This window comes from Pelobates fuscus, chromosome 12 (genome assembly GCF_036172605.1).
Source record: "Pelobates fuscus isolate aPelFus1 chromosome 12, aPelFus1.pri, whole genome shotgun sequence".
Lineage (NCBI taxonomy): Eukaryota > Metazoa > Chordata > Amphibia > Anura > Pelobatidae > Pelobates > Pelobates fuscus.
In genome coordinates, this window is record NC_086328.1 from 138,990,469 (window position 1) to 139,013,295 (window position 22,827).

Below are 22,827 nucleotides of genomic sequence, written 5' to 3' on the forward strand. Positions count from 1 at the left end.
TTTGCTGCATACTACTTTCATATGTGCAAGAAGACTCTCAGACACCTGAGGGAACGAGACAAGATCTTACTGCCTTGGGCCAACCCCACTACCTCTACAATGGGGAACAGTCTTAGAAGTGAATATTGAAAACTTTTCACAGTCAGCATTACCCACTGCTTTCACATTTTATGCATAATCACATAAAGGATTCTCAACGCCCTCTTGCTGGAAAATTCAAGGGTTAATGATCTGCAGGGCGGAGGTGCTCAAACAGGTCCAATGACGACACGGGATGATACAGTTTCCATTCTCTGTCTTTGCAACAATTTTGGTTGTTACCTCTGATACTTCTTACACTCCAGACACTCCAAGGAGGTATTAAAGATTATCATGATCCACCAAGGCTCGGTCTCACGGCTTCAGGTAGGCGCGGGAAAAAATACTTTTCAAAAGTTGTTATGGTATTTCCCGCAGGTATCTGGAAAAGAATGGGTTAAAAAAAATTGTTACAATGAAATCAGCAGTGGAAGGAACTACAGTGGGTGTTCAGTAATGGTGCAGTGAATAGCATTACCATAATAGCTCTGCAGCAAGTTAGCCAGGTGAGACGTGTTTCAGCTGGCATATAATAGCTATGCAGCACGTTAGCCAGGTGAGACGTGTTTCAGGTGGCATATTATAGCTCTGCAGCAAGTTAGCCAGGTGAGACGTGTTTCAGGTGGCATATTATAGCTCTGCAGCAAGTTAGCCAGGTGAGACGTGTTTCAGGTGGCATATAATAGCTCTGCAGCAAGTTAGCCAGGTGAGACGTGTTTCAGGTGGCATATAATAGCTCTGCAGCAAGTTAGCCAGGTGAGACATGTTTCAGGTGGCATATTATAGCTCTGCAGCAAGTTAGCCAGGTGAGACGTGTTTCAGGTGGCATATAATAGCTCTGCAGCAAGTTAGCCAGGTGGGACGTGTTTCAGGTGGCATATAATAGCTCTGCAGCAAGTTAGCCAGGTGAGACGTGTTTCAGGTGGCATATAATAGCTCTGCAGCAAGTTAGCCAGGTGAGACGTGTTTCAGGTGGCATATAATAGCTCTGCAGCAAGTTAGCCAGGTGAGACGTGTTTCAGGTGGCATATAATAGCTCTGCAGCAAGTTAGCCAGGTGAGACGTGTTTCAGCTGGCATATAATAGCTCTGCAGCAAGTTAGCCAGGTGAGACATGTTTCAGCTGGCATATAATAGCTCTGCAGCAAGTTAGCCAGGTGAGACGTGTTTCAGGTGGCATATAATAGCTCTGCAGCAAGTTAGCCAGGTGAGACATGTTTCAGGTGGCATATTATAGCTCTGCAGCAAGTTAGCCAGGTGGGACGTGTTTCAGGTGGCATATAATAGCTCTGCAGCAAGTTAGCCAGGTGAGACGTGTTTCAGGTGGCATATAATAGCTCTGCAGCAAGTTAGCCAAGTGAGACGTGTTTCAGGTGGCATATAATAGCTCTGCAGCAAGTTAGCCAGGTGAGACGTGTTTCAGGTGGCATATTATAGCTCTGCAGCAAGTTAGCCAGGTGGGACGTGTTTCAGGTGGCATATAATATCTCTGCAGCAAGTTAGCCAGGTGAGACGTGTTTCAGGTGGCATATAATAGCTCTGCAGCAAGTTAGCCAAGTGAGACGTGTTTCAGGTGGCATATAATAGCTCTGCAGCAAGTTAGCCAGGTGAGACGTGTTTCAGGTGGCATATTATAGCTCTGCAGCAAGTTAGCCAGGTGAGACGTGTTTCAGGTGGCATATAATAGCTCTGCAGCAAGTTAGCTAGGTGAGACGTGTTTCAGGTGGCATATAATAGCTCTGCAGCAAGTTAGCCAGGTGGGACGTGTTTCAGGTGGCATATAATAGCTCTGCAGCAAGTTAGCCAGGTGAGACGTGTTTCAGGTGGCATATAATAGCTCTGCAGCAAGTTAGCCAGGTGAGACGTGTTTCAGGTGGCATATAATAGCTCTGCAGCAAGTTAGCCAGGTGGGACGTGTTTCAGGTGGCATATAATAGCTCTGCAGCAAGTTAGCCAGGTGGGACGTGTTTCAGGTGGCATATAATAGCTCTGCAGCAAGTTAGCCAGGTGAGACGTGTTTCAGGTGGCATATAATAGCTCTGCAGCAAGTTAGCCAGGTGAGACGTGTTTCAGCTGGCATATAGTAGCTCTGCAGCAAGTTAGCCAGGTGAGACGTGTTTCAGGTGGCATATAATAGCTCTGCAGCAAGTTAGCCAGGTGAGACGTGTTTCAGGTGGCATATAATAGTTCTGCAGCAAGTTAGCCAGGTGAGACGTGTTTCAGGTGGCATATAATAGCTCTGCAGCAAGTTAGCCAGGTGAGACGTGTTTCAGGTGGCATATTATAGCTCTGCAGCAAGTTAGCCAGGTGGGACGTGTTTCAGGTGGCATATAATATCTCTGCAGCAAGTTAGCCAGGTGAGACGTGTTTCAGGTGGCATATAATAGCTCTGCAGCAAGTTAGCCAAGTGAGACGTGTTTCAGGTGGCATATAATAGCTCTGCAGCAAGTTAGCCAGGTGAGACGTGTTTCAGGTGGCATATTATAGCTCTGCAGCAAGTTAGCCAGGTGAGACGTGTTTCAGGTGGCATATAATAGCTCTGCAGCAAGTTAGCTAGGTGAGACGTGTTTCAGGTGGCATATAATAGCTCTGCAGCAAGTTAGCCAGGTGGGACGTGTTTCAGGTGGCATATAATAGCTCTGCAGCAAGTTAGCCAGGTGAGACGTGTTTCAGGTGGCATATAATAGCTCTGCAGCAAGTTAGCCAGGTGAGACGTGTTTCAGGTGGCATATAATAGCTCTGCAGCAAGTTAGCTAGGTGAGACGTGTTTCAGGTGGCATATAATAGCTCTGCAGCAAGTTAGCCAGGTGAGACGTGTTTCAGGTGGCATATAATAGCTCTGCAGCAAGTTAGCCAGGTGAGACGTGTTTCAGGTGGCATATAATAGCTCTGCAGCAAGTTAGCCAGGTGAGACGTGTTTCAGGTGGCATATAATAGCTCTGCAGCAAGTTAGCCAGGTGAGACGTGTTTCAGGTGGCATATAATAGCTCTGCAGCAAGTTAGCCAGGTGAGACGTGTTTCAGGTGGCATATAATAGCTCTGCAGCAAGTTAGCCAGGTGAGACGTGTTTCAGGTGGCATATAATAGCTCTGCAGCAAGTTAGCCAGGTGAGACGTGTTTCAGGTGGCATATAATAGCTCTGCAGCAAGTTAGCCAGGTGAGACGTGTTTCAGGTGGCATATAATAGCTCTGCAGCAAGTTAGCCAGGTGAGACGTGTTTCAGGTGGCATATAATAGCTCTGCAGCAAGTTAGCCAGGTGAGATGTGTTTCAGGTGGCATATAATAGCTCTGCAGCAAGTTAGCCAGGTGAGACGTGTTTCAGCTGGCATATAATAGCTCTGCAGCAAGTTAGCCAGGTGAGACATGTTTCAGCTGGCATATAATAGCTCTGCAGCAAGTTAGCCAGGTGAGACGTGTTTCAGGTGGCATATAATAGCTCTGCAGCAAGTTAGCCAGGTGAGACATGTTTCAGGTGGCATATAATAGCTCTGCAGCAAGTTAGCCAGGTGAGACATGTTTCAGCTGGCATATAATAGCTCTGCAGCAAGTTAGCCAGGTGAGACGTGTTTCAGGTGGCATATAATAGCTCTGCAGCAAGTTAGCCAGGTGAGACGTGTTTCAGGTGGCATATAATAGCTCTGCAGCAAGTTAGCCAGGTGAGACATGTTTCAGGTGGCATATAATAGCTCTGCAGCAAGTTAGCCAGGTGAGACGTGTTTCAGGTGGCATATAATAGCTCTGCAGCAAGTTAGCCAGGTGAGACGTGTTTCAGGTGGCATATAATAGCTCTGCAGCAAGTTAGCCAGGTGGGACGTGTTTCAGGTGGCATATAATAGCTCTGCAGCAAGTTAGCCAGGTGGGACGTGTTTCAGGTGGCATATAATAGCTCTGCAGCAAGTTAGCCAGGTGAGACGTGTTTCAGGTGGCATATAATAGCTCTGCAGCAAGTTAGCCAGGTGAGACGTGTTTCAGCTGGCATATAGTAGCTCTGCAGCAAGTTAGCCAGGTGAGACGTGTTTCAGGTGGCATATAATAGCTCTGCAGCAAGTTAGCCAGGTGAGACGTGTTTCAGGTGGCATATAATAGTTCTGCAGCAAGTTAGCCAGGTGAGACGTGTTTCAGGTGGCATATAATAGCTCTGCAGCAAGTTAGCCAGGTGGGACGTGTTTCAGGTGGCATATAATAGCTCTGCAGCAAGTTAGCCAGGTGAGACGTGTTTCAGGTGGCATATAATAGCTCTGCAGCAGGTACATAGAGTAAATTTCAAATTTTAGATTCAAATAGTGGAGCACACTATTTTCAAATTTGTCTTTTTTGGCTTTGATTTTGAAATTCACTGAATTCGTAGTAATTCCCACATTATTGAATAACCACATGACTGCTTCAGAGGGATAAGTACAGTATTTTGTGTTGACATTATCAAGCACGAACATGATTAAGTACTCTAAGGTGTGTGCACCAGCTCGGGTTTTATAAGGCATTCAGCAGGGAGTTTCTCTTGTGCTGGGACACCAAGTAACAAAGAGTGAGAGGGACTGAGTGAGAGTGGATGCTGTAACACACATACAGCAGGCTATTACTGGATCTGTTTGCCTTGTATTTGGGTTTATGACAGTTCTGTAATGTGTTATCAGATGCATAATGTGTATTTGTGGCTGCGGAAAACGTGACTTTTATTAGGAGGCGTGAGCTTGTAATAAAGGTGTTTAGCTGAGAAATGTTTTACAGATTTGTAGTAAGGTCACATGACAAGACGGTTCTGCAGTTTTACAGTAGACTAGTTAAAATGCAGATTATTTGCCTGTACTTCACTCAATGAATAGTGGAAATATCACTACTTGGTTTATTCACTGATGTGTGAGTTTGCAGGAATTCTAAGTAGATTCCAGATTCTGCTGAACACAAAATAAACTAATTATACAAGAAACACACAAACCCAGAATGTAAAACCTACAGATCTCTTGTCTGCAGCCTTTGCAAGCCCTCCCCTTCTAGCCCCGCCCAGACTTTCTGTGGCTGTCCAATCACAAACACCCAATGCAGCTCAGTGAGAAGTCTTTGCACGGCAGGTGCTCTGGGCGATTGCTGCCTCTTGAGTTTCTCTCCACTGAGCTAAACAGCCAGGAAGTAACACTGGAGTGACCCGTTAAAGGGTTACTCCAACCACCATAACCACTCCAGTGATTTGAATGATTTGAGTCTGGATGTCGAGTGTTTCTGCCTGAATCGCTGCACATTCAGATATAGTTAATTGTGTGCTAGGGGCTAGTTACAACCTTGGCAAAAGTGACTTTGTTCTACCTAATGTCAATTCAGTTTTGAATTTGTGTCTGTTGTCAGCACCCACTGCGTTAGTGATGCAATGCCTGCACGGGGATGCTTACTCTCTCCTCTCTCCCACCTCACTCCATGACTTATCTCTCTCTTTTACTTTTTTTTTTTTTAATTGACGAACCCGCTTGCTCTCTCCCCTTCCCTTCGCTGACTCAGAACCCATGCATGCGCTCTGAGCTGGCGAAATGGTCCTATTACTAACTTCTCTATGAGAAACCTTTGATTGGACCATGCAAGGTCCTTGCTGACATCAGACAGACCAGGAAGATTGGCGCCAGAAGCTCCGCCCAGCAATGTTTTACAGATAACGTTTATTTTACCTTTTAAGGCAATGCCCAACGGAGCATTGTGACATAAAAAAGGACATCTGACTAAAGGAGCCTTGGTACTTGCTATACCCCTAGCCTGGGATCGTGGTGACAATGTAACTAACATCAGTCAGTCCTCAGAGTACAGTGGTCCAGGATTTAGAAATTCCTAATTTTATGCCAATAGCAATATTGAGCATTTGTAGTGAACTGAAACCAATTTGTAAAATTTGGGCAGAAATAGATGATGTTTTTGAAAACAATTCTCCCACAGCGTGGCTCTTTTAGTATAAACCCACTAGATTTCTAGGGATAGTGACTCTACCTCTTCATGTGATGCTCCCATTGATGTAAAATAGAAAGTTAAAATACTTCGTATTCCAACAATACCTGTTCAACCTCTTTCATTACACAAACACACACAGCACAGCGTAATTAGCAGTAAATACAGAGAGTATCCCATTAGTCCCAGGAATCACCTCCTAGAACATGAAATTAGCCACCTGGATCGAGATACAGCAATAAAATACAATTATCATTGTGTGGACTCCATACAGAAAATGTGATTAATTAACAGTTTCTGTTAAATCCACAGCATATCACTGCCACGTATCACGTATAACTGTCAGCCACTGCAATACATAAACTAACAGGGTTATTCACTGAAGGGATGGGACAGTATTGGCATTCACTGAAGGGATGGGACAGTATTGGCATTCACTGAAGGGATGGGACAGTATTGGCATCATGAAGATGTTATGATGCCTTTTACTGCTAGGAGTCCCCATGAAGAAATCTTACCTTCAGGGGTTAAACCGTTTTTGAACAGTTTAACACTGAAGTAGCCCCCAGCGCTGGTCTCAGCTCCTCCCCTGGCGGCATCAGGCTTTTGAAATTTCACTTACAGGACAGGGGCGGATCCAGAGCTCTGTGTAGTGGTTATAGTGCCAGGAGTGCCGGGACCCCCTCCTAGAGTAAGTAGTCAAACCGTTTAAGAACAGTTTGACAACTGACCTGGGGTCTGTTGGGATATAGGGCTGTAGTAGGGCATAGGAGCAGTGGTGTGTGTGAGGGGTGCAGTGTGTGTGTGAAAGTTTCGGTGTGTGTGTGTGTGACAGTGTATGTCCGGGGTGCAGTGTGTGTGTGAGGGGTGCAGTTTATGTGTGTGTGTGTGAGGAAGTATGTGAGGGCGGCAGTGTATGTCAGGGTTACAGTGTGTGTGTGAGGGGTCAGTGTATGTGTGGGGCAGTGTATGTGTGTGTGTGGGGTAATGTGTGTCTGAGACAATGTCTGTATGGGGGGCAGTGTATGTGTTTGTGGGAAAACATGTGTATGGGGGGGAGTGTATGTGTGTGTTGGGCAAAATGTGTATGGGGGCAGTGTATGTGTGTGTGGGTAATGTGTGTATGTGTGGGGCAATGTGTGTGTGGGTAATGTGTGTATGTGTGTGTGTGTGGGGCAATGTGTGTGGGGGGGCAGTGTAACTGTGTGTGGGTAATGTGTGTGGGGGGAAGTGTATATGTGTGTGGGTAATGTGTGTATGTGTGGGTAAGGTGTGTATGGGGGGGCAGTGTATGTGTGTGTGGGGCAATGAGTATATGGGGGTAGTGTATGTGTAGCAGTGTGGGGCAATGTGTGTGTATGGGGAGCAGTGTGTGAATGTGTGGTGAGGAGGGTAGGGAGGCTTTTATATTTATATATATTTTTTATTATTTAATAAAAAATAAATATACTTTATGTCCCTTCTTACCTTTACGGAGGGAGGAGGGGGGGACATTTCTCAATTCCTGGTGGACTGGTGGGGAATCCCTGGTGGTCGCAGTGGTGAGAGTGAACACTAGCCCACAGCTCCAGGGATAGGGTACACTCTTGCAAGATCTGGAGCGTTGCCATGGTAACCGCAGCAACGCTCCGTGCTCGCGAGAGAAGGACCCAGAGGAGATCCCAGGTCCTCTCTGATCTCCTCTCCGGTCCATGAACTCACGTTGCAGGGTTGGTGCTTGGATAGCGCTCGCCCTGCGTTGGCCGGCAGGGGAGAGCCTTGGGGGGGGGGGCGCTCTGATCCATTCAGCAGGGCACTCCGCACTTCCTGTAAGTGAAATTTCAGAAGCCGAATGCCACCAGGGGAGGAGCTGAGATAAGACCTGGAGGCAACTTTGGTGCTAAACTATTCAAAAACGGTTAAACCCCTAAAGGAAGATTTATTCAGGGGGAATCCTAGAATTATTATTTTTTTTATATTTCTGGCATTTATAAAGCACCAACATATTCTGCAGCGCTGTACAATTGGGAAAAAGACAAACACAATAACAACAGACCAAAACAGGTAGAGGACCCTGCCCGTAAGCTTACAACCTTTAGATGAAGTTGTGTTGGTGCCTGAAGTGTCCCCTTAAGAATTTCCCTCGTAATTCACTTTTAATTTTCATTTTAGTTAATAACCCAGTAAGTGTAAGGTTGGCAGATTCGCCATAATTTCCTGGGCATATATTTCGACACCGTGCTGTAGGGCAGTAAACGAAAGAGCTGGCTGAGAGTGTTGCAGGAGCACTGCTTGAGAAATTGATAGGAATTATATGCTTCCTGGAGTAGCCCCTTTCATTCTCTGCCCAACCATAGCTATAAATTATATCTGGTCCGGGGAACATGGTGAATAGGGACTCCTCATTGTTAAAGGGACACTCCAGGCGAGATCTGGCACATTCGGGGTTATGGAAAAGAACAATTCTATGGCAACATTACATTGGTTTCCATGGTGACTGCTCCACTTGTGGAACGTATCCACAGAATGACCCTTTATGCACCCGAGCATTCCAAATAGTGAGAGCATTGCCGATATATGAAATCAATCATTAAAGTGTTAAAAGATACTCACTCACACGGATAACGTCTGCAAACATCACTAGGCTGTGCTACACTTGCTGTGTGTTTTCACCAAATCAAATGGCAGATGCTCACTATAGCAGTGCTTTAAGGGCAAAGCAAAGGCTTCTGGGAGTTGTAGTTTATAAGTCATGATGTTAAATGACCGCGCTAAGCAGCAGTTTGTTGGTAAAAACAACAGAAATCATGGACTTCTGGCTCAAAACTCTAATTAGTATTTTATTTTTTAATAAGGATGATTGACAATGTTGTTCACTGAAGAGGTTTATCCACTAAACAGTGAATTGGAAATCAGGTTTAGCCTGAAGTAGCCAAGCTGTGACTAGAGTCGAGGTGGAGGATTTTTCCAATAAGGTTTTATATTCACTGGAAATCGCTGTTTAGTAAATACACCCTTAAAGTGGGAAATGTTAAAGTGAGTTTCAAATTTGAGGTCAAAATAGTTCAATTGGAAAAAATCTAAAAATCTAACTCAACAAAAGCTATTTTGGTTTAAAGTTTGAAATTACCCTGAATTAATTTTGACACTTTCCACTTTACTGAGTAACTCTGCTAAAAATGAATCGGTCAATAAATAAACAACCTTTTATTCTCAAACAGGGTTATTTATCAAAGTGAGGATCACAGAGCATTTCAAATTTAAGGCCAAAATAGCCAACCCAGAAAAGAATCTCAGTCAGCTGTGGTTCTACTTCTAATTCATGCATTAAAGGGGCACTGCCCAAATACTAAATAAAAACCACTGTTTAGTGAAATAAAACTTGCATGCATTAATGTGTGTATTGTGTCATTGAAGTTATATCTAAAAACAACTTGTAAAACCTGCAGCCTTTGCACGGCCTCCCCTTCTAACCCTAACCAGACTTTCTGTGGCTGTCCAATCACAGACTCCCCAATTCAGCTCAATGAGAAGTCATTGCACGGCAGGTGCTCTGGGCAATTGCTGCCTCTTCAGTTTATCTTCACTGAGCTAACCAAACCAGGAAGTAACTGGACATTTCTAAGTGAAAGCCAGACGGGTTTAATCAGGTTAATTTATAGAAGTGTCAAGTTCTGCACTTTTTCCAAAATGAAAAAAAGGACACACTCTTCACACATAAAGCTTTTTCAGCAAACTGCTTTAGGGGTCTGGAGTGTCGCTTTAAGGAACACTTTAGTGGAAGGAATACAAATTGTAAACATTGTTTCTCATTGCAGGATTAAAGGAACTGGGACACTGCACCCAGATCACTTCATTGAGAGGTGACTGTAGTGTCCCTTTAAATGTGAAATTCACTTTGTTTTGCTGACAATCCTCACTTTAGTAAATACTCCTGAATTCTAGTGAATGGAGATCTGAATGGAAACGTTTAGGGCAGTTGGAAGTTCTCCAGCTTTGCTGCGCTCACAGCTTGTCTAATTTAACCTCAATTTTGACGTTCAGATTTCAGTTTGATGCAATTCTGGAATTTAGCGAATAAACCTGTCATTGTAAAATATATTAAACTGTGTAACAATTTGTATTCTTACTTCCAAGTGTTAATTGTTTGGTCAAGAAACGACAGCTAGCAGAGAGCACACTTACTGCAGGAAAACATGTTTTGTAAACGGTGATCTGAAACGTAGTGAGCTGACTGTGCGCAGGCCCCTAGCTGTGTTAATACAGTGAGCGTCTCAGATAATATAGCTAGACCCCTCACACAGTAACCCTAATGAGGGGAAGGGGGAGGAAGATTCCTCAGTGTCAGTCAGAGGGGGACGAAACATTCCTATATGGGAGGAAAGGAAGACACAGAGTGGGGTGTGAAAGAGGAAGACAAGCATTAGAGAGCAGAGATGTGTGTGTGAATGAATGGATACACAGCACAGGGACAGGTGTGAAACATTAACAGCAGAGAGGCAGGTGTGAAAGGTTGGGAGACAGGAAGCAAGACTCAGGACTGCTGGTGTCTGCGATCCAACACTCAGACAGACAAATGAACTGAGTTGTTTGGGAACCATGAGTGACAGGAAAAGTAAAACACTAGATTAAAGGGGAAGGAACTGAGCGAGGAGGTGGGTCACAGGGAAAGGCAGGGACAGGTAGAGTACTGAGGTAATGGAAGGGTGGGGCATGGAAGCAGGGACAGGCTAAGCTTGGAAAGAGGAGTCAGTGACAGGCATTCAGGAGAAGCTTTTTACAAAGAGGCTGTGCGACAAAGTGTCAGGCCTAGGGCAAGACCTTTACAGAGAACCAAGCGTTACTGTCAGAGGGACACAAGAGACAGACAATCCCAGGGAACAGAGAGCAAAGTACAACAAGGCCAGCAGCCTCCATGGTATAGGAGGACAAGAGTGACAGTCCCTGAGTGAATAAGGATTTACACGGGCGGGTAGACGTGTGGGAGAGTGCGACTGCACACTTGCTGCCTGACCATGCAGGACACTCACTTCCTTATGTCGGCCCTACAGCCGAGGACTGACATAACTTCACTGGCGATGCCCACGGATTCGCAACTGGACCGGAAAATGCGTGACGAGAGCCTAGAGCTGCGCAATGCCCGTGTGCAGGAGCAGGTACGAGCTCGGATGATGCAAAGGGGACAGAGCGTATCACAGAACAACTCCAGTATCTCCAACTACGGAGGTAAGGCCGTACCAATGTTTGCTAATTAGTAAATGCTTTGTGTGTGCAAGCCTGCAGCAGGTGTAGCTCAGTCAACTAGTTGGTGATCTCGCTGAATCAGGGTTAACCAAACAGGAGACTCCAAGCTCTTCTCGAGCTATAATGACAACAGCGGTCTATCCTATGCCCACACCGAGTTAAATGACCTGGTTATTACATCCAATTCTCTGGGCACTAGGAAACCGAGCGCTTCAGTCAAATTCATATTCCTCTGGCATTCAAAGGGTTAAGGTGAGGCCCTGCGTGTCAGTGTCAAGAGGGTTAACAACCCGCAGTGAGGTTATGACCAACGTGCAGTCTATTCGTACATGGATAGAACTGTTCTGTCACATTGTGAGAGTATTTGGCTTATTAAAGTGGGAGTTGTTGGGAATTCAAAGTGATTTTCAATTTGTCCTAGAACGTGACATACATTTTGAATTCCTGATCATTCAAACATTGGTCCTGTAGGGTTTCCATGAATACTATGTATCAAAATACATTGTGACGGATTCACTATTGGAATGGCCATTTTAAAACGCAGCACATCATCCGCACGCCGTCACAATGTAGACCTCTTCGTGGAGCTCTATTAACAAATGTGATGTTATTACAGATCGTTCATTTAGCCGTGATCGTTCGTGTTGGATACAGAGTAGTTACCACTTTACTCCCTGTCAGAGTGCAGGACGGACCTGGGTATTGCGGTGTGGGTGTCCCCCGGTGTGTCCTGGTGTACCTGTGGAAAGTTGAGTTGTGTAAAAATGTGCTTGGGCGGGTTTGTCCAAATCAAATGCCTTTGAATCAATACTTGAACGAAACAATCTGTCTGGGATTTACTGGTGGAGTCTTACTCAATGAATTATAGCCATGAAATCACCTCACACTCTATATGCCATGGAATATAGCTCTCAGCAATCTCATCCAGACTTTGCCTATACCTGATGGGAGTTAAATCCATCTTAACTGAAGAACTTTAATCACACCATTAAAAATGACGCTGTACTGAATGTAACACAACATAATAATATGCACTCATTTAAAGCAGACATATCAGTGAGATACTGCTCTGTCAACATTACCTATTAATTCAGGAATGCATTTAAAAATGTACACTTCAGGGCTAAGTTAAATAAAATAAGGTCTGATGACCAAAGTACCCCAGCATTATGTCAATTGCAAACGTCATTAAACAAATGATGGGGTTACCTTAATCTTCAATTTCATAGATTTATATTGAGACTGCCCTTTACATTTCTCTACTCTCTCAGCTGTCTCTCTGTATAAGATAGAGACCCTGTTTTGGCCCCAAGTCTTCTTTTCTAGGAGCTCCATATCGTTAGTGTGTCTGAGTGTATAACAAAGCTCCACAGTAATAATACTCCCAGTAATGTGTCTGACTGTATAACATAGCTCCACAGTAATAATACTCCCAGTAATGTGTCTTAGTGTATAACAGAGCTCCACAGCAATAATACTCCCAGTAATGTGTCTGAGTGTATAACAGAGCTCCACAGCAATAATACTCCCAGTAATGTGTCTGAGTGTATAACAGAGCCCCACAGCAATAATACTCCCAGTAATGTGTCTGAGTGTATAACAGAGCTCCACAGCAATAATACTCCCAGTAATGTGTCTGAGTGTATAACAGAGCTCCACAGCAATAATACTCCCAGTAATGTGTCTGATTGTATAACAAAGCTCCACAGTAATAATACTCCCAGTAATGTCTGTGTATACCAGAGCCCCACAGCAATAATACTCCCAGTAATGTCTGAGTGTATAACAGAGCCCCACAGCAATAATACTCCCAGTAATGTGTCTGAATGTATAACAGAGCTCCACAGCAATAATACTCCCAGTAATGTGTCTGAGTGTATAACAGAGCTCCACAGTAATAATACTCCCAGTAATGTGTCTGAATGTATAACAGAGCTCCACAGCAATAATACTCCCAGTAATGTGTCTGAGTGTATAACAGAGCTCCACAGTAATAATACTCCCAGTAATGTGTCTGAGTGTATAACACAGCTCCACAGTAATAATACTCCCAATAATGTGTCTTAACAGAGCTCCACAGCAATAATACTCCCAGTAATGTCTGAGTGTATAACAGAGCCCCACAGCAATAATACTCCCAGTAATGTGTCTTAGTGTATAACACAGCTCCACAGTAATAATACTCCCAATAATGTGTCTTAACAGAGCCCCACAGCAATAATACTCCCAGTAATGTGTCTGAGTGTATAACAGAGCTCCACAGCAATAATACTCCTAGTAATGTGTCTGCGTGTATAACAGAGCTCCACAGTAATAATACTCCCAGTAATGTGTCTGAGTGTATAACAGAGCCCCACAGCAATAATACTCCCAGTAATGTGCCTGAGTGTATAACAGAGCTCCACAGCAATAATACTCCCAGTAATGTGTCTGAGTGTATAACAGAGCTCCACAGTAATAATACTCCCAGTAATGTGTCTGAGTGTATAACAGAGCTCCACAGTAATAATACTCCCAGTAATGTGTCTGAGTGTATAACAGAGCTCCACAGCAATAATACTCCCAGTAATGTGTCTTTAAACTACAATAAATGTGTTTAGAAATCAGTCTGTGTAAATAAGATACATTATATTTATTTTAAATTACATTTTAGTTGGTTAAATTATTAGAAAGTCAGAACAGCCACACCCCCACTGGTACCCCTAAAATTAAAGTGTCCCTCTTTGTACACTTGATATTTTGGGATATATGGTATGTGTATTTTACACCATAATGTGCAGTATAGAAGCTTTCAACCCTCTCTCCCAATAAAACCAGCCCTGAATTCTTGGGTACATCACAGTATGTTAGAATTCTCCTCCTCCTGTAATGTTGGGTACCAAAAATAACAATGGAAAGCGTGCAGAGTTATTAAGCCAACAAATCTGGAATGTTCTTAGATTTTCATTCTGGTTTATTAAGGTCAGTTTCACATTCGGCTAAAATAGGTCAGTTGGAAAGTTAGGAAAGAATTGGTCGGCAATGTTTTAAATTTGGATATATCAGCCTAAATGTTTAAATTCGCATTAAATCCCACCGACCCCGTTGGTAAACGAACAGGGAAAAATTCTCTAATTTGCCCTAAAATGGGTCATTTTCTGGGCAATTTCCAGTTTAGTAAATACTGTTTTTGGTGTCTAGTGACAGGCAGATGAGGCTGTGTGATCCTAGATTGTCTTTAATAATGACAGCCGCACGAAATTATAATGGCAAATCAAACAAACCCACGGGGCTTCCCAGTGAACAGGATAAGACGAGTTAACCATTCAGATCCTTTCATTTACAGATAGATCTTCCACATGTAAGTTGCAAACGTTTCTCATTAACACACTTTTCTTTAACCAAGAATATATTGTATCCTCGGCTACAAGGCCTATGGTTTTCCATGCATTTATTTTTTTTAAAGTAACAATTTAGACAGTTGTATACATTTCTAAGAACTGATTTCAGTATAGGAGCATCGTTGGGGTGTGTGGGTTCTGTTTGAGGGATTAGACACCACAATACAACAAATAAACCTGAAAACAAATCTAATGTCTTCCTTTGGATGGACAGCGAAATAAGTCTTCTGCGTGTGTATGGGGTTCCTGTACTCTAGCAGTGAGCTTGATTATTCATGGTAGTTTCTTTAGGTTTCCCCTATTGGTTTATTGATTCCCCTGTTCCAGTATAGGATTTGGTCAAATTGTAGGGAAGCCCTTTTCATTGGCTGCCGACCAACATAAGCATATCGTGTCCAGGAATCCCCTTTCTGGTGTGCCCATTGTACAGCTCTGGGACAGATCCAGCACTCTGTCAGACACGGTGTTAAAGTTCATAGTCTAAAGTTCAGAATGCTCTGCACACAGTCATCGTAGGCACTTTTATGACTGGTGTCCCGGGATATGACTGTATATTACTACCAATAAAACCTATATATTTTGTACGAGTTGGCGTCAGCTAGTTTTTATAAAGTAAATATCCTAAAGAGTTGGATTGATAAGGGTTAACAATAATGTAGTTCTGGCCTGCGGCAGCTGAATATTTGAACATGGCTATATTGTGGCGGCCCCGAAATAGGGAGAGGTTTCCAACGTGTTACTTAACAGGCTCGGTCTTGTTGGCTATAAAACCGAGAGGTTCAATCTATGTGCACAGAGAGGCAGACATTGTATAACCATGATGTGCTGGAGATCTCAATAGCAACGTGTGACTCCGGTATCCGGTCAGGGAGGAGTAGGTCCCCCCCATAATAACAAACTGACTCAGTTTGTGTCACCTCTGTGTAATAAGGAGGCACAGGCGGGTGGAAGGGCGGTGTTCCATATTTCGACTAGGTGTGGAATTCAGGACGCTATATTCACGAATCCCTTCATAAGAATAAATGGAGGGTATTTAACTGTTTGTCTACCAAATGTAACTAGGCAAAATACCAGAATGTATTCACTAGGCAGAGAACTGAGGAATATTGGCTTATTAGAGAATTGAGGAATTTAAAATGTTAGAATGAATTGGGCAAAATAGCGCAGTTAGAACATTTGTCCAATTCAGCTTTTTTGGTTAACCTTTTTAGTTCCCTTACTCGTTCAGTGAGTAACGCTGAGTGTTGACCAGAGGCGATCTGAAATCAGAAAAACCAAAAAAGCAATTGTGTTGATCTAATTTAAACCCAATATTGGAGTTTTAACCAATCATTTTTTATTTATTTCTTTGTAAAAGAATTATATTTCCTTTTATTAATGGACAGATCTTAGGGGAGCTATTATTTTGAATTTAAAATGTTAATCAAGTAAGATTTAATATATATGAACACTATGGATAGAAACAAATAGCAGAAAAGGGAATGGTATTAATTTGCAGTTATTTGTCTTCAATCAAATTATGACATTGAATGTGCAAAAAAACCCATGCCATATTAACTGAAATGGTGCTTAGCCCTACACTGAGCCCATTGTAAGCTGCAGGTGTTCTAAATGCCTCATTGCTCTGTAACCTCACTGACCCTGTAACACCTTATTACAGTAACCCGGCTCCCGAGTGCCTTATTGCTCTATCACTGACCCTGTAACACCCTATTACAGTAACCCAGCTCCTGAGTGCCTTATTGCTCTATCACTGACCCTGTAACTCCTTATTACAATAACCCTGCTCCTGAGTGCCTTATTGCTCTATCACTGACCCTGTAACTCCTTATTACAGTAACCCTGCTCCTGAGTGCCTTATTGCTCTATCACTGACACTGTAACACCTTATTACAGTAACCCAGCTCCTGAGTGCTTTATTGCTCTATCACTGACCCTGTAACACCTTATTACAGTAACCCAGCTCCTGAGTGCCTTATTGCTCTATCACTGACCCTGTAACACCTTATTACAGTAACCCAGCTCCTGAGTGCCTTATTGCTCTATCACTGACCCTGTAACTCCTTATTACAGTAACCCAGCTCCTGAGTGCCTTATTGCTCTATCACTGACCCTGTAACTCCTTATTACAGTAACCCAGCTCCTGAGTGCCTTATTGCTCTATCACTGACCCTGTAACTCCTTATTACAGTAACCCTGCTCCTGAGTGCCTTATTGCTCTATCACTGACCCTGTAACTCCTTATTACAGTAACCCTGCTCCTGAGTGCTTTATTGCTCTATCACTGACCCTGTAACTCCTTATTACAGTAACCCTGCTCCTGAGTGCCTTATTGCTCTATCACTGACCCTGTAACACCTTATTACAGTAACCCAGCTCCTGAGTGCCTTATTGCTCCATCACTGACCCTGTAACACCTTATTAGAGTAACACAGCTCCTGAGTGCCTTATTGCTCTATCACTGACCCTGTAACACCTTATTAGAGTAACCCGGCTCCTGAGTGCCTTACTGCTCTATCACTGACCCTGTAACACCTTATTACAGTAACCCAGCTCCTGAGTGCCTTATTGCTCTATCACAGACCCTGTAACACCTTATTACAGTAACACAGCTCCTGAGTACCTTATTGCTCTATCACTGACCCTGTAACTCCTTATTACAGTAACCCAGCTCCTGAGTACCTTATTGCTCTATCACTGACCCTGTAACACCTTATTAGAGTAACACAGCTCCTGAGTGCCTTATTGCTCTATCACTGACCCTGTAACACCGTATTAGAGTAACCCGGCTCCTGAGTGCCTTACTGCTCTATCACTGACCCTGTAACACCTTATTACAGTAACCCAGCTCCTGAGTGCCTTATTGCTCTATCACTGACCCTGTAACACCTTATTACAGTAACACAGCTCCTGAGTACATTATTGCTCTATCACTGACCCTGTAACACCTTATTACAGTAACCCAGCTCCTGAGTGCCTTATTGCTCTATCACTGACCCTGTAACACCTTATTACAGTAACCCGGCTCCTGAGTGCCTTATTGCTCTATCACTGACCCTGTAACACCTTATTACAGTAACACAGCTCCTGAGTGCCTTATTGCTCTATCACTGACCCTGTAACACCCTATTACAGTAACCCAGCTCCTGAGTGCCTTATTGCTCTATCACTGACAGTGTAACACCTTATTACAGTAACACAGCTCCTGAGTGCCTTATTGCTCTATCACTGACCCTGTAACACCCTATTACAGTAACCCAGCTCCTGAGTGCCTTATTGCTCTATCACTGACCCTGTAACACCTTATTAGAGTAACCCAGCTCCTGAATGCCTTATTATTTATTTATAAAATATTTTACCAGGAAAGATACATTGAGATTTCTCTCGTTTTCAAGTATGTCCTGGGTCCACAAATCATTGCATTGTTACAGTTAGAGTACAATAAAATAAAAAAACAATATAAATATACAATATATACAAAATTTAACATAGAACAGGTAGGAAATATATAATCAACAATTACAGGTACATTCTGTTTTCAAGTATGTAGAGAGGGATCTCTTAAAGGACTTTAAGCTTAGGGAAGATTTTAATTTGTGCGGGAGGTCGTTCCATAATTGCGGTGCTCTGTAGGAGAAGGAGGATCAGGCTGCTTTCTTTTTATATTGAGGTAGACTAAGTAAAGTGTTGGTACTGGATCGGAGGTTATAGGAAGTGGGAACAGCCGGGGAAAGCATTGCGTTCAGGTAGGGTGGGAGTTTCCCCGAAAAGCTCTTAAACACAAGGCTGTAAAGATGAAGGGTGCTCTGGATTCCAGCGACAGCCAGTTTAGTTCTTTTAGCATGTCGCAATGGTGGGTCCTGTAATTACATTGTAGCACAAATCGGCAGAACGATTGTGCTATTGCTCTATCACTGACCCTGTAACACCTTATTACAGTAACCCAGCTCCTGAGTGCCTTATTGCTCTATCACTGACCCTGTAACACCTTATTACAGTAACCCAGCTCCTGAGTGCCTTATTGCTCTATCACTGACCCTGTAACTCCTTATTACAGTAACCCAGCTCCTGAGTGCCTTACTGCTCTATCACTGACCCCGTAACACCCTATTACAGTAACCCAGCTCCTGAGTGCCTTATTGCTCTGTCACTGACCCTGTAACTCCTTATTACAGTAACCAAGCTCCTGAGTGCCTTATTGCTCTGTCACTGACCCTGTAACTCCTTATTACAGTAACCCAGCTCCTGAGTGCCTTATTGCTCTATCACTGACCCTGTAACTCCTTATTACAGTAACCCAGCTCCTGAGTGCCTTATTGCTCTATCACTGACCCTGTAACTCCTTATTACAGTAACCCAGCTCCTGAGTGCCTTATTGCTCTGTCACTGACCCTGTAACTCCTTATTACAGTAACCCAGCTCCTGAGTGCCTTATTGCTCTATCACTGACCCTGTAACACCTTATTACAGTAACCCAGCTCCTGAGTGCCTTATTGCTCTATCACTGACCCTGTAACACCTTATTACAGTAACCCAGCTCCTGAGTGCCTTATTGCTCTATCACTGACCCTGTAACTCCTTATTACAGTAACCCAGCTCCTGAGTGCCTTATTGCTCTATCACTGACCCTGTAACACCTTATTACAGTAACCCAGCTCCTGAGTGTCTTATTGCTCTATCACTGACCCTGTAACTCCTTATTACAGTAACCCAGCTCCTGAGTGCCTTATTGCTCTATCACTGACCCTGTAACTCCTTATTACAGTAACCCAGCTCCTGAGTGCCTTATTGCTCCGTCACTGACCCTGTAACTCCTTATTACAGTAACACAGCTCCTGAGTGTCTTATTGCTCTATCACTGACCCTGTAACACCTTATTACCGTAACCCAGCTCCTGAGTGCCTTATTGCTCTCACTGACCCTGTAACACCTTATTACAGTAACCCAGCTCCTGAGTGCCTTATTGCTCTATCACTGACCCTGTAACACCTTATTACAGTAACCCAGCTCCTGAGTGTCTTATTGCTCTATCACTGACCCTGTAACTCCTTATTACAGTAACCCAGCTCCTGAGTGCCTTATTGCTCTATCACTGACCCTGTAACTCCTTATTACAGTAACCCAGCTCCTGAGTGCCTTATTGCTCCGTCACTGACCCTGTAACTCCTTATTACAGTAACACAGCTCCTGAGTGTCTTATTGCTCTATCACTGACCCTGTAACACCTTATTACCGTAACCCAGCTCCTGAGTGCCTTATTGCTCTCACTGACCCTGTAACACCTTATTACAGTAACCCAGCTCCTGAGTGCCTTATTGCTCTATCACTGACCCTGTAACACCTTATTACAGTAACCCAGCTCCTGAGTGCCTTATTGCTCTATCACTGACCCTGTAACACCTTATTACAGTAACCAGCTCCTGAGTGCCTTATTGAAAACTGAATTGACAAGGCCGAAACGTTGCAAATTCAGTTCTCAATAAATCTGCCTCTTTGAAGAAACCTTGAGTGTCTGCACCTACTTTCTACTATTCTCTACTAAAATCAGAACTGTCCCACCGTAATCAAGACAGTGGGGAGGCCTGGAACCCATCTGTGTCCTTGCATTAACATTCCAGAACATAAACTTTGATAAACTCTAACAGGAAGCAGATCTACCAAAGTACACTGGCTGATATGATGTTATTCAGGGACATTGCAGGGTGAATCACACATCTTTGAGCACAAGCCGTACGTTTTGCTGAGATGACAAACTTTGAGTCTGAGCGGCCAATTCAGCCTCTAGGTCGTCTTGTAGGACAAAAAGCCTCAAGTGGTCTACATAGCTATTGTCTGAGTTAGCAATGAGTAAAAAATAAAATAAAAAACTTGTCTCGTAAAATTTTTAAAAAAAAAACACATAAATTTGGCAATGCAATAATACTCAGCTTGTTTAAAAAAACAAACAAAAAAACAAACAAACAAAGCACATGGCTTTAAAATCCTGCCTGTTACTGGTTTAATGTCTGGGTGATAAATGCTGCTTTCAAAATCGTCTTCTACTCATGTGATAATAACTGGAGGAGTACCCAGGAGACTACTTACAATTCTTACTGCAGCTGAGCCTCCAGGTATTACCAGTCAGATCTCACCTGGAGGCTCAGGACCTATTGCTATCTGTGGGCCAAGTTAGAAAATACTCACGTTTTGTATTCATCTTGTAATAGCTGTATGTATTTTATATATTATTGCACACCTGTATAATAAAGGCGGACTCCCCATCTGTCCAAGATCACCAGATGTGTTTGAATATCTGGATTTGGGAACACAGTGTTTGTTATATACACATACAGACATACAAACTTCTAGTTTTCTGAATAGTAATGGCTTGCTCGCTAATAAAACAAAAAATTGTGGGGAATTAAAAAGGTCAAAATATGCGAGCAAACAAGAGCCAGATTTAAGTATGTTGCAAATGAATTTAATTTTTTTTCCTTACAAAACTTGCTATTCTATTGTCAATGCACCACAAAGCCCCGTGGTATTGGCATATGAACAGACTGCCCAGTGTGTAACTGTTGAAGTCTGAGAGCTGGATTCTATCTTCAGATCCACTGATTGGGATAACGCTCAGATTAACTTTATTCACTATCAATCAGAACTGATCCAAATGGTTCCTTGCTATTTGCAATGGATCTCAATACACCAGTGACATTTGTTTGGAAATGATTTGAGCAAAATTATTAATGGTAACTCGGCCCCAATCTGACCTGCTTTTGGCTGGACAGTCCCTATTGTAGGCTTTTTTTTGAAACATGACAAAGACACTGTGTCGAAACGTTGCTGAGCCTGCTTTCATGGCGGAATAAATCTCTATTTGCAAACTATTGGGTGCTTTCTTTATTGTTAGTCGCTTCTTTAGGGTCCTGTCCTGTGGCCTTACCTTGGTTCCCTAGTGGCCCACATCCGGGGACCCCAGGGAACTGTCTTGGGGCAGCTCACACGAGCTCATCATTAGACTCTCTGGCAACGAGCAGCATGGACCCTGCAGGGACTACTTTAACAGCAATCTCTTCCTGTTTGCTGGGGGTCGGACATCATACTGTCTGTCCGCCTGGCACACTCGATGCCATGCTGATACCTTCTTCAGTGGATGTACTCGTCCACTTTATGGATGAATCCTGAAGGGACCCGAATCTATGCCTCCCTATAATGAGGGGTATGGTAAGTGCACAGCAGCAAAATAATTCTTGCTTTAAGAAATAAATCTGTATGGGTGCAATTCCACTGGAATTGTATTAAAAGAATTAAGGATAGATCGGAATGGATCGGCTGACACGAGAATACACATTTATGAATTTACGTAAATAGAGATTAGGTTGACAACTGACTGCCACCCAAATGAAATGCTAATGGAAGGGAAGTTGTCATATATTTACTGCTAACATATTCCACAGCACTTTGTCAATTATTTGCAATTTTTATTTATTTATTTTATTTAATTTTGTAAACAATGTTGACTGAACCAAAAGGAGAAGTGAGCCGTGCTCGGATGGGCCTACAACCTAACCAGAATTACCAGAATTAAATGTTATGCCAAACGGGTTTCACACCGCAAGCATTGTGTTTAAGCAGATTAATTGGACAACCAAATCCTCTCCATTCATTGCCTCGTGTTGGGTGGGGTGTGTTACACAGTCTGAGATCACCTTTACTAGTCATAGATTCACACCTAGGATGATGATATGAGTAGGGGGGGGTGACGTTCTGCTGCTTGAAATACTATGCTTTAAACAATACTATGCTTTATTTGAACTACAACACCTCTACTAATTCTGGTTATTATACATTTAATTGCTGCTCCAGTGAAGACAACACCAGCAATGATTCCCTCCCCCATGCGGATTAAACGTTATGACTCTTTGGGGTTTGTTCACTAAACACTGAATTGTGATGACAAACACGTTTCTAAATGCAGGCTACAATAACCAAGTTGGAAAATAAAATCAACTGAACTTGATTATTTTAATTCACTATTAAGCAAATAACCCCCTTTACCCTTTTCTGTCATCATGGCGGCAGGCACCTGGTCGCAGAGCTGCGACCGCGGTATGTACGCGAGTGCATGCATAAACACATACACTTAAAGGACCACCACAGACACCTAGATCACATCAGCTAAATGAAGTGGTCTGGGTGCCAGGTCTCTCTAGTTTTAACCCTGCAGCTGAAAACATAGCAG

The 22,827-nt window shown here is 43.3% G+C and overlaps 1 protein-coding gene across 3 annotated transcripts in view; it reads left to right on the forward strand.

Moving 5' to 3' along the window:
* Nucleotides 1-253: 253 nt before the first annotated feature.
* Nucleotides 254-22,827, forward strand: part of PKP3 (plakophilin 3) — a 57,484-nt gene continuing 34,910 nt past the window's right edge. For 2 of the 3 annotated variants that reach the window (XM_063438617.1, XM_063438616.1), the window contains exon 1: nt 10,505-11,208. In XM_063438617.1, coding sequence (XP_063294687.1) covers nt 10,998-11,208 — 211 coding nt within the window. In that variant the 5' untranslated portion in view covers nt 10,505-10,997. Of the gene's footprint in view, nt 406-10,504; nt 11,209-22,827 lie in introns of those variants that run through there. The other variant, XM_063438615.1, reaches the window with a different exon arrangement.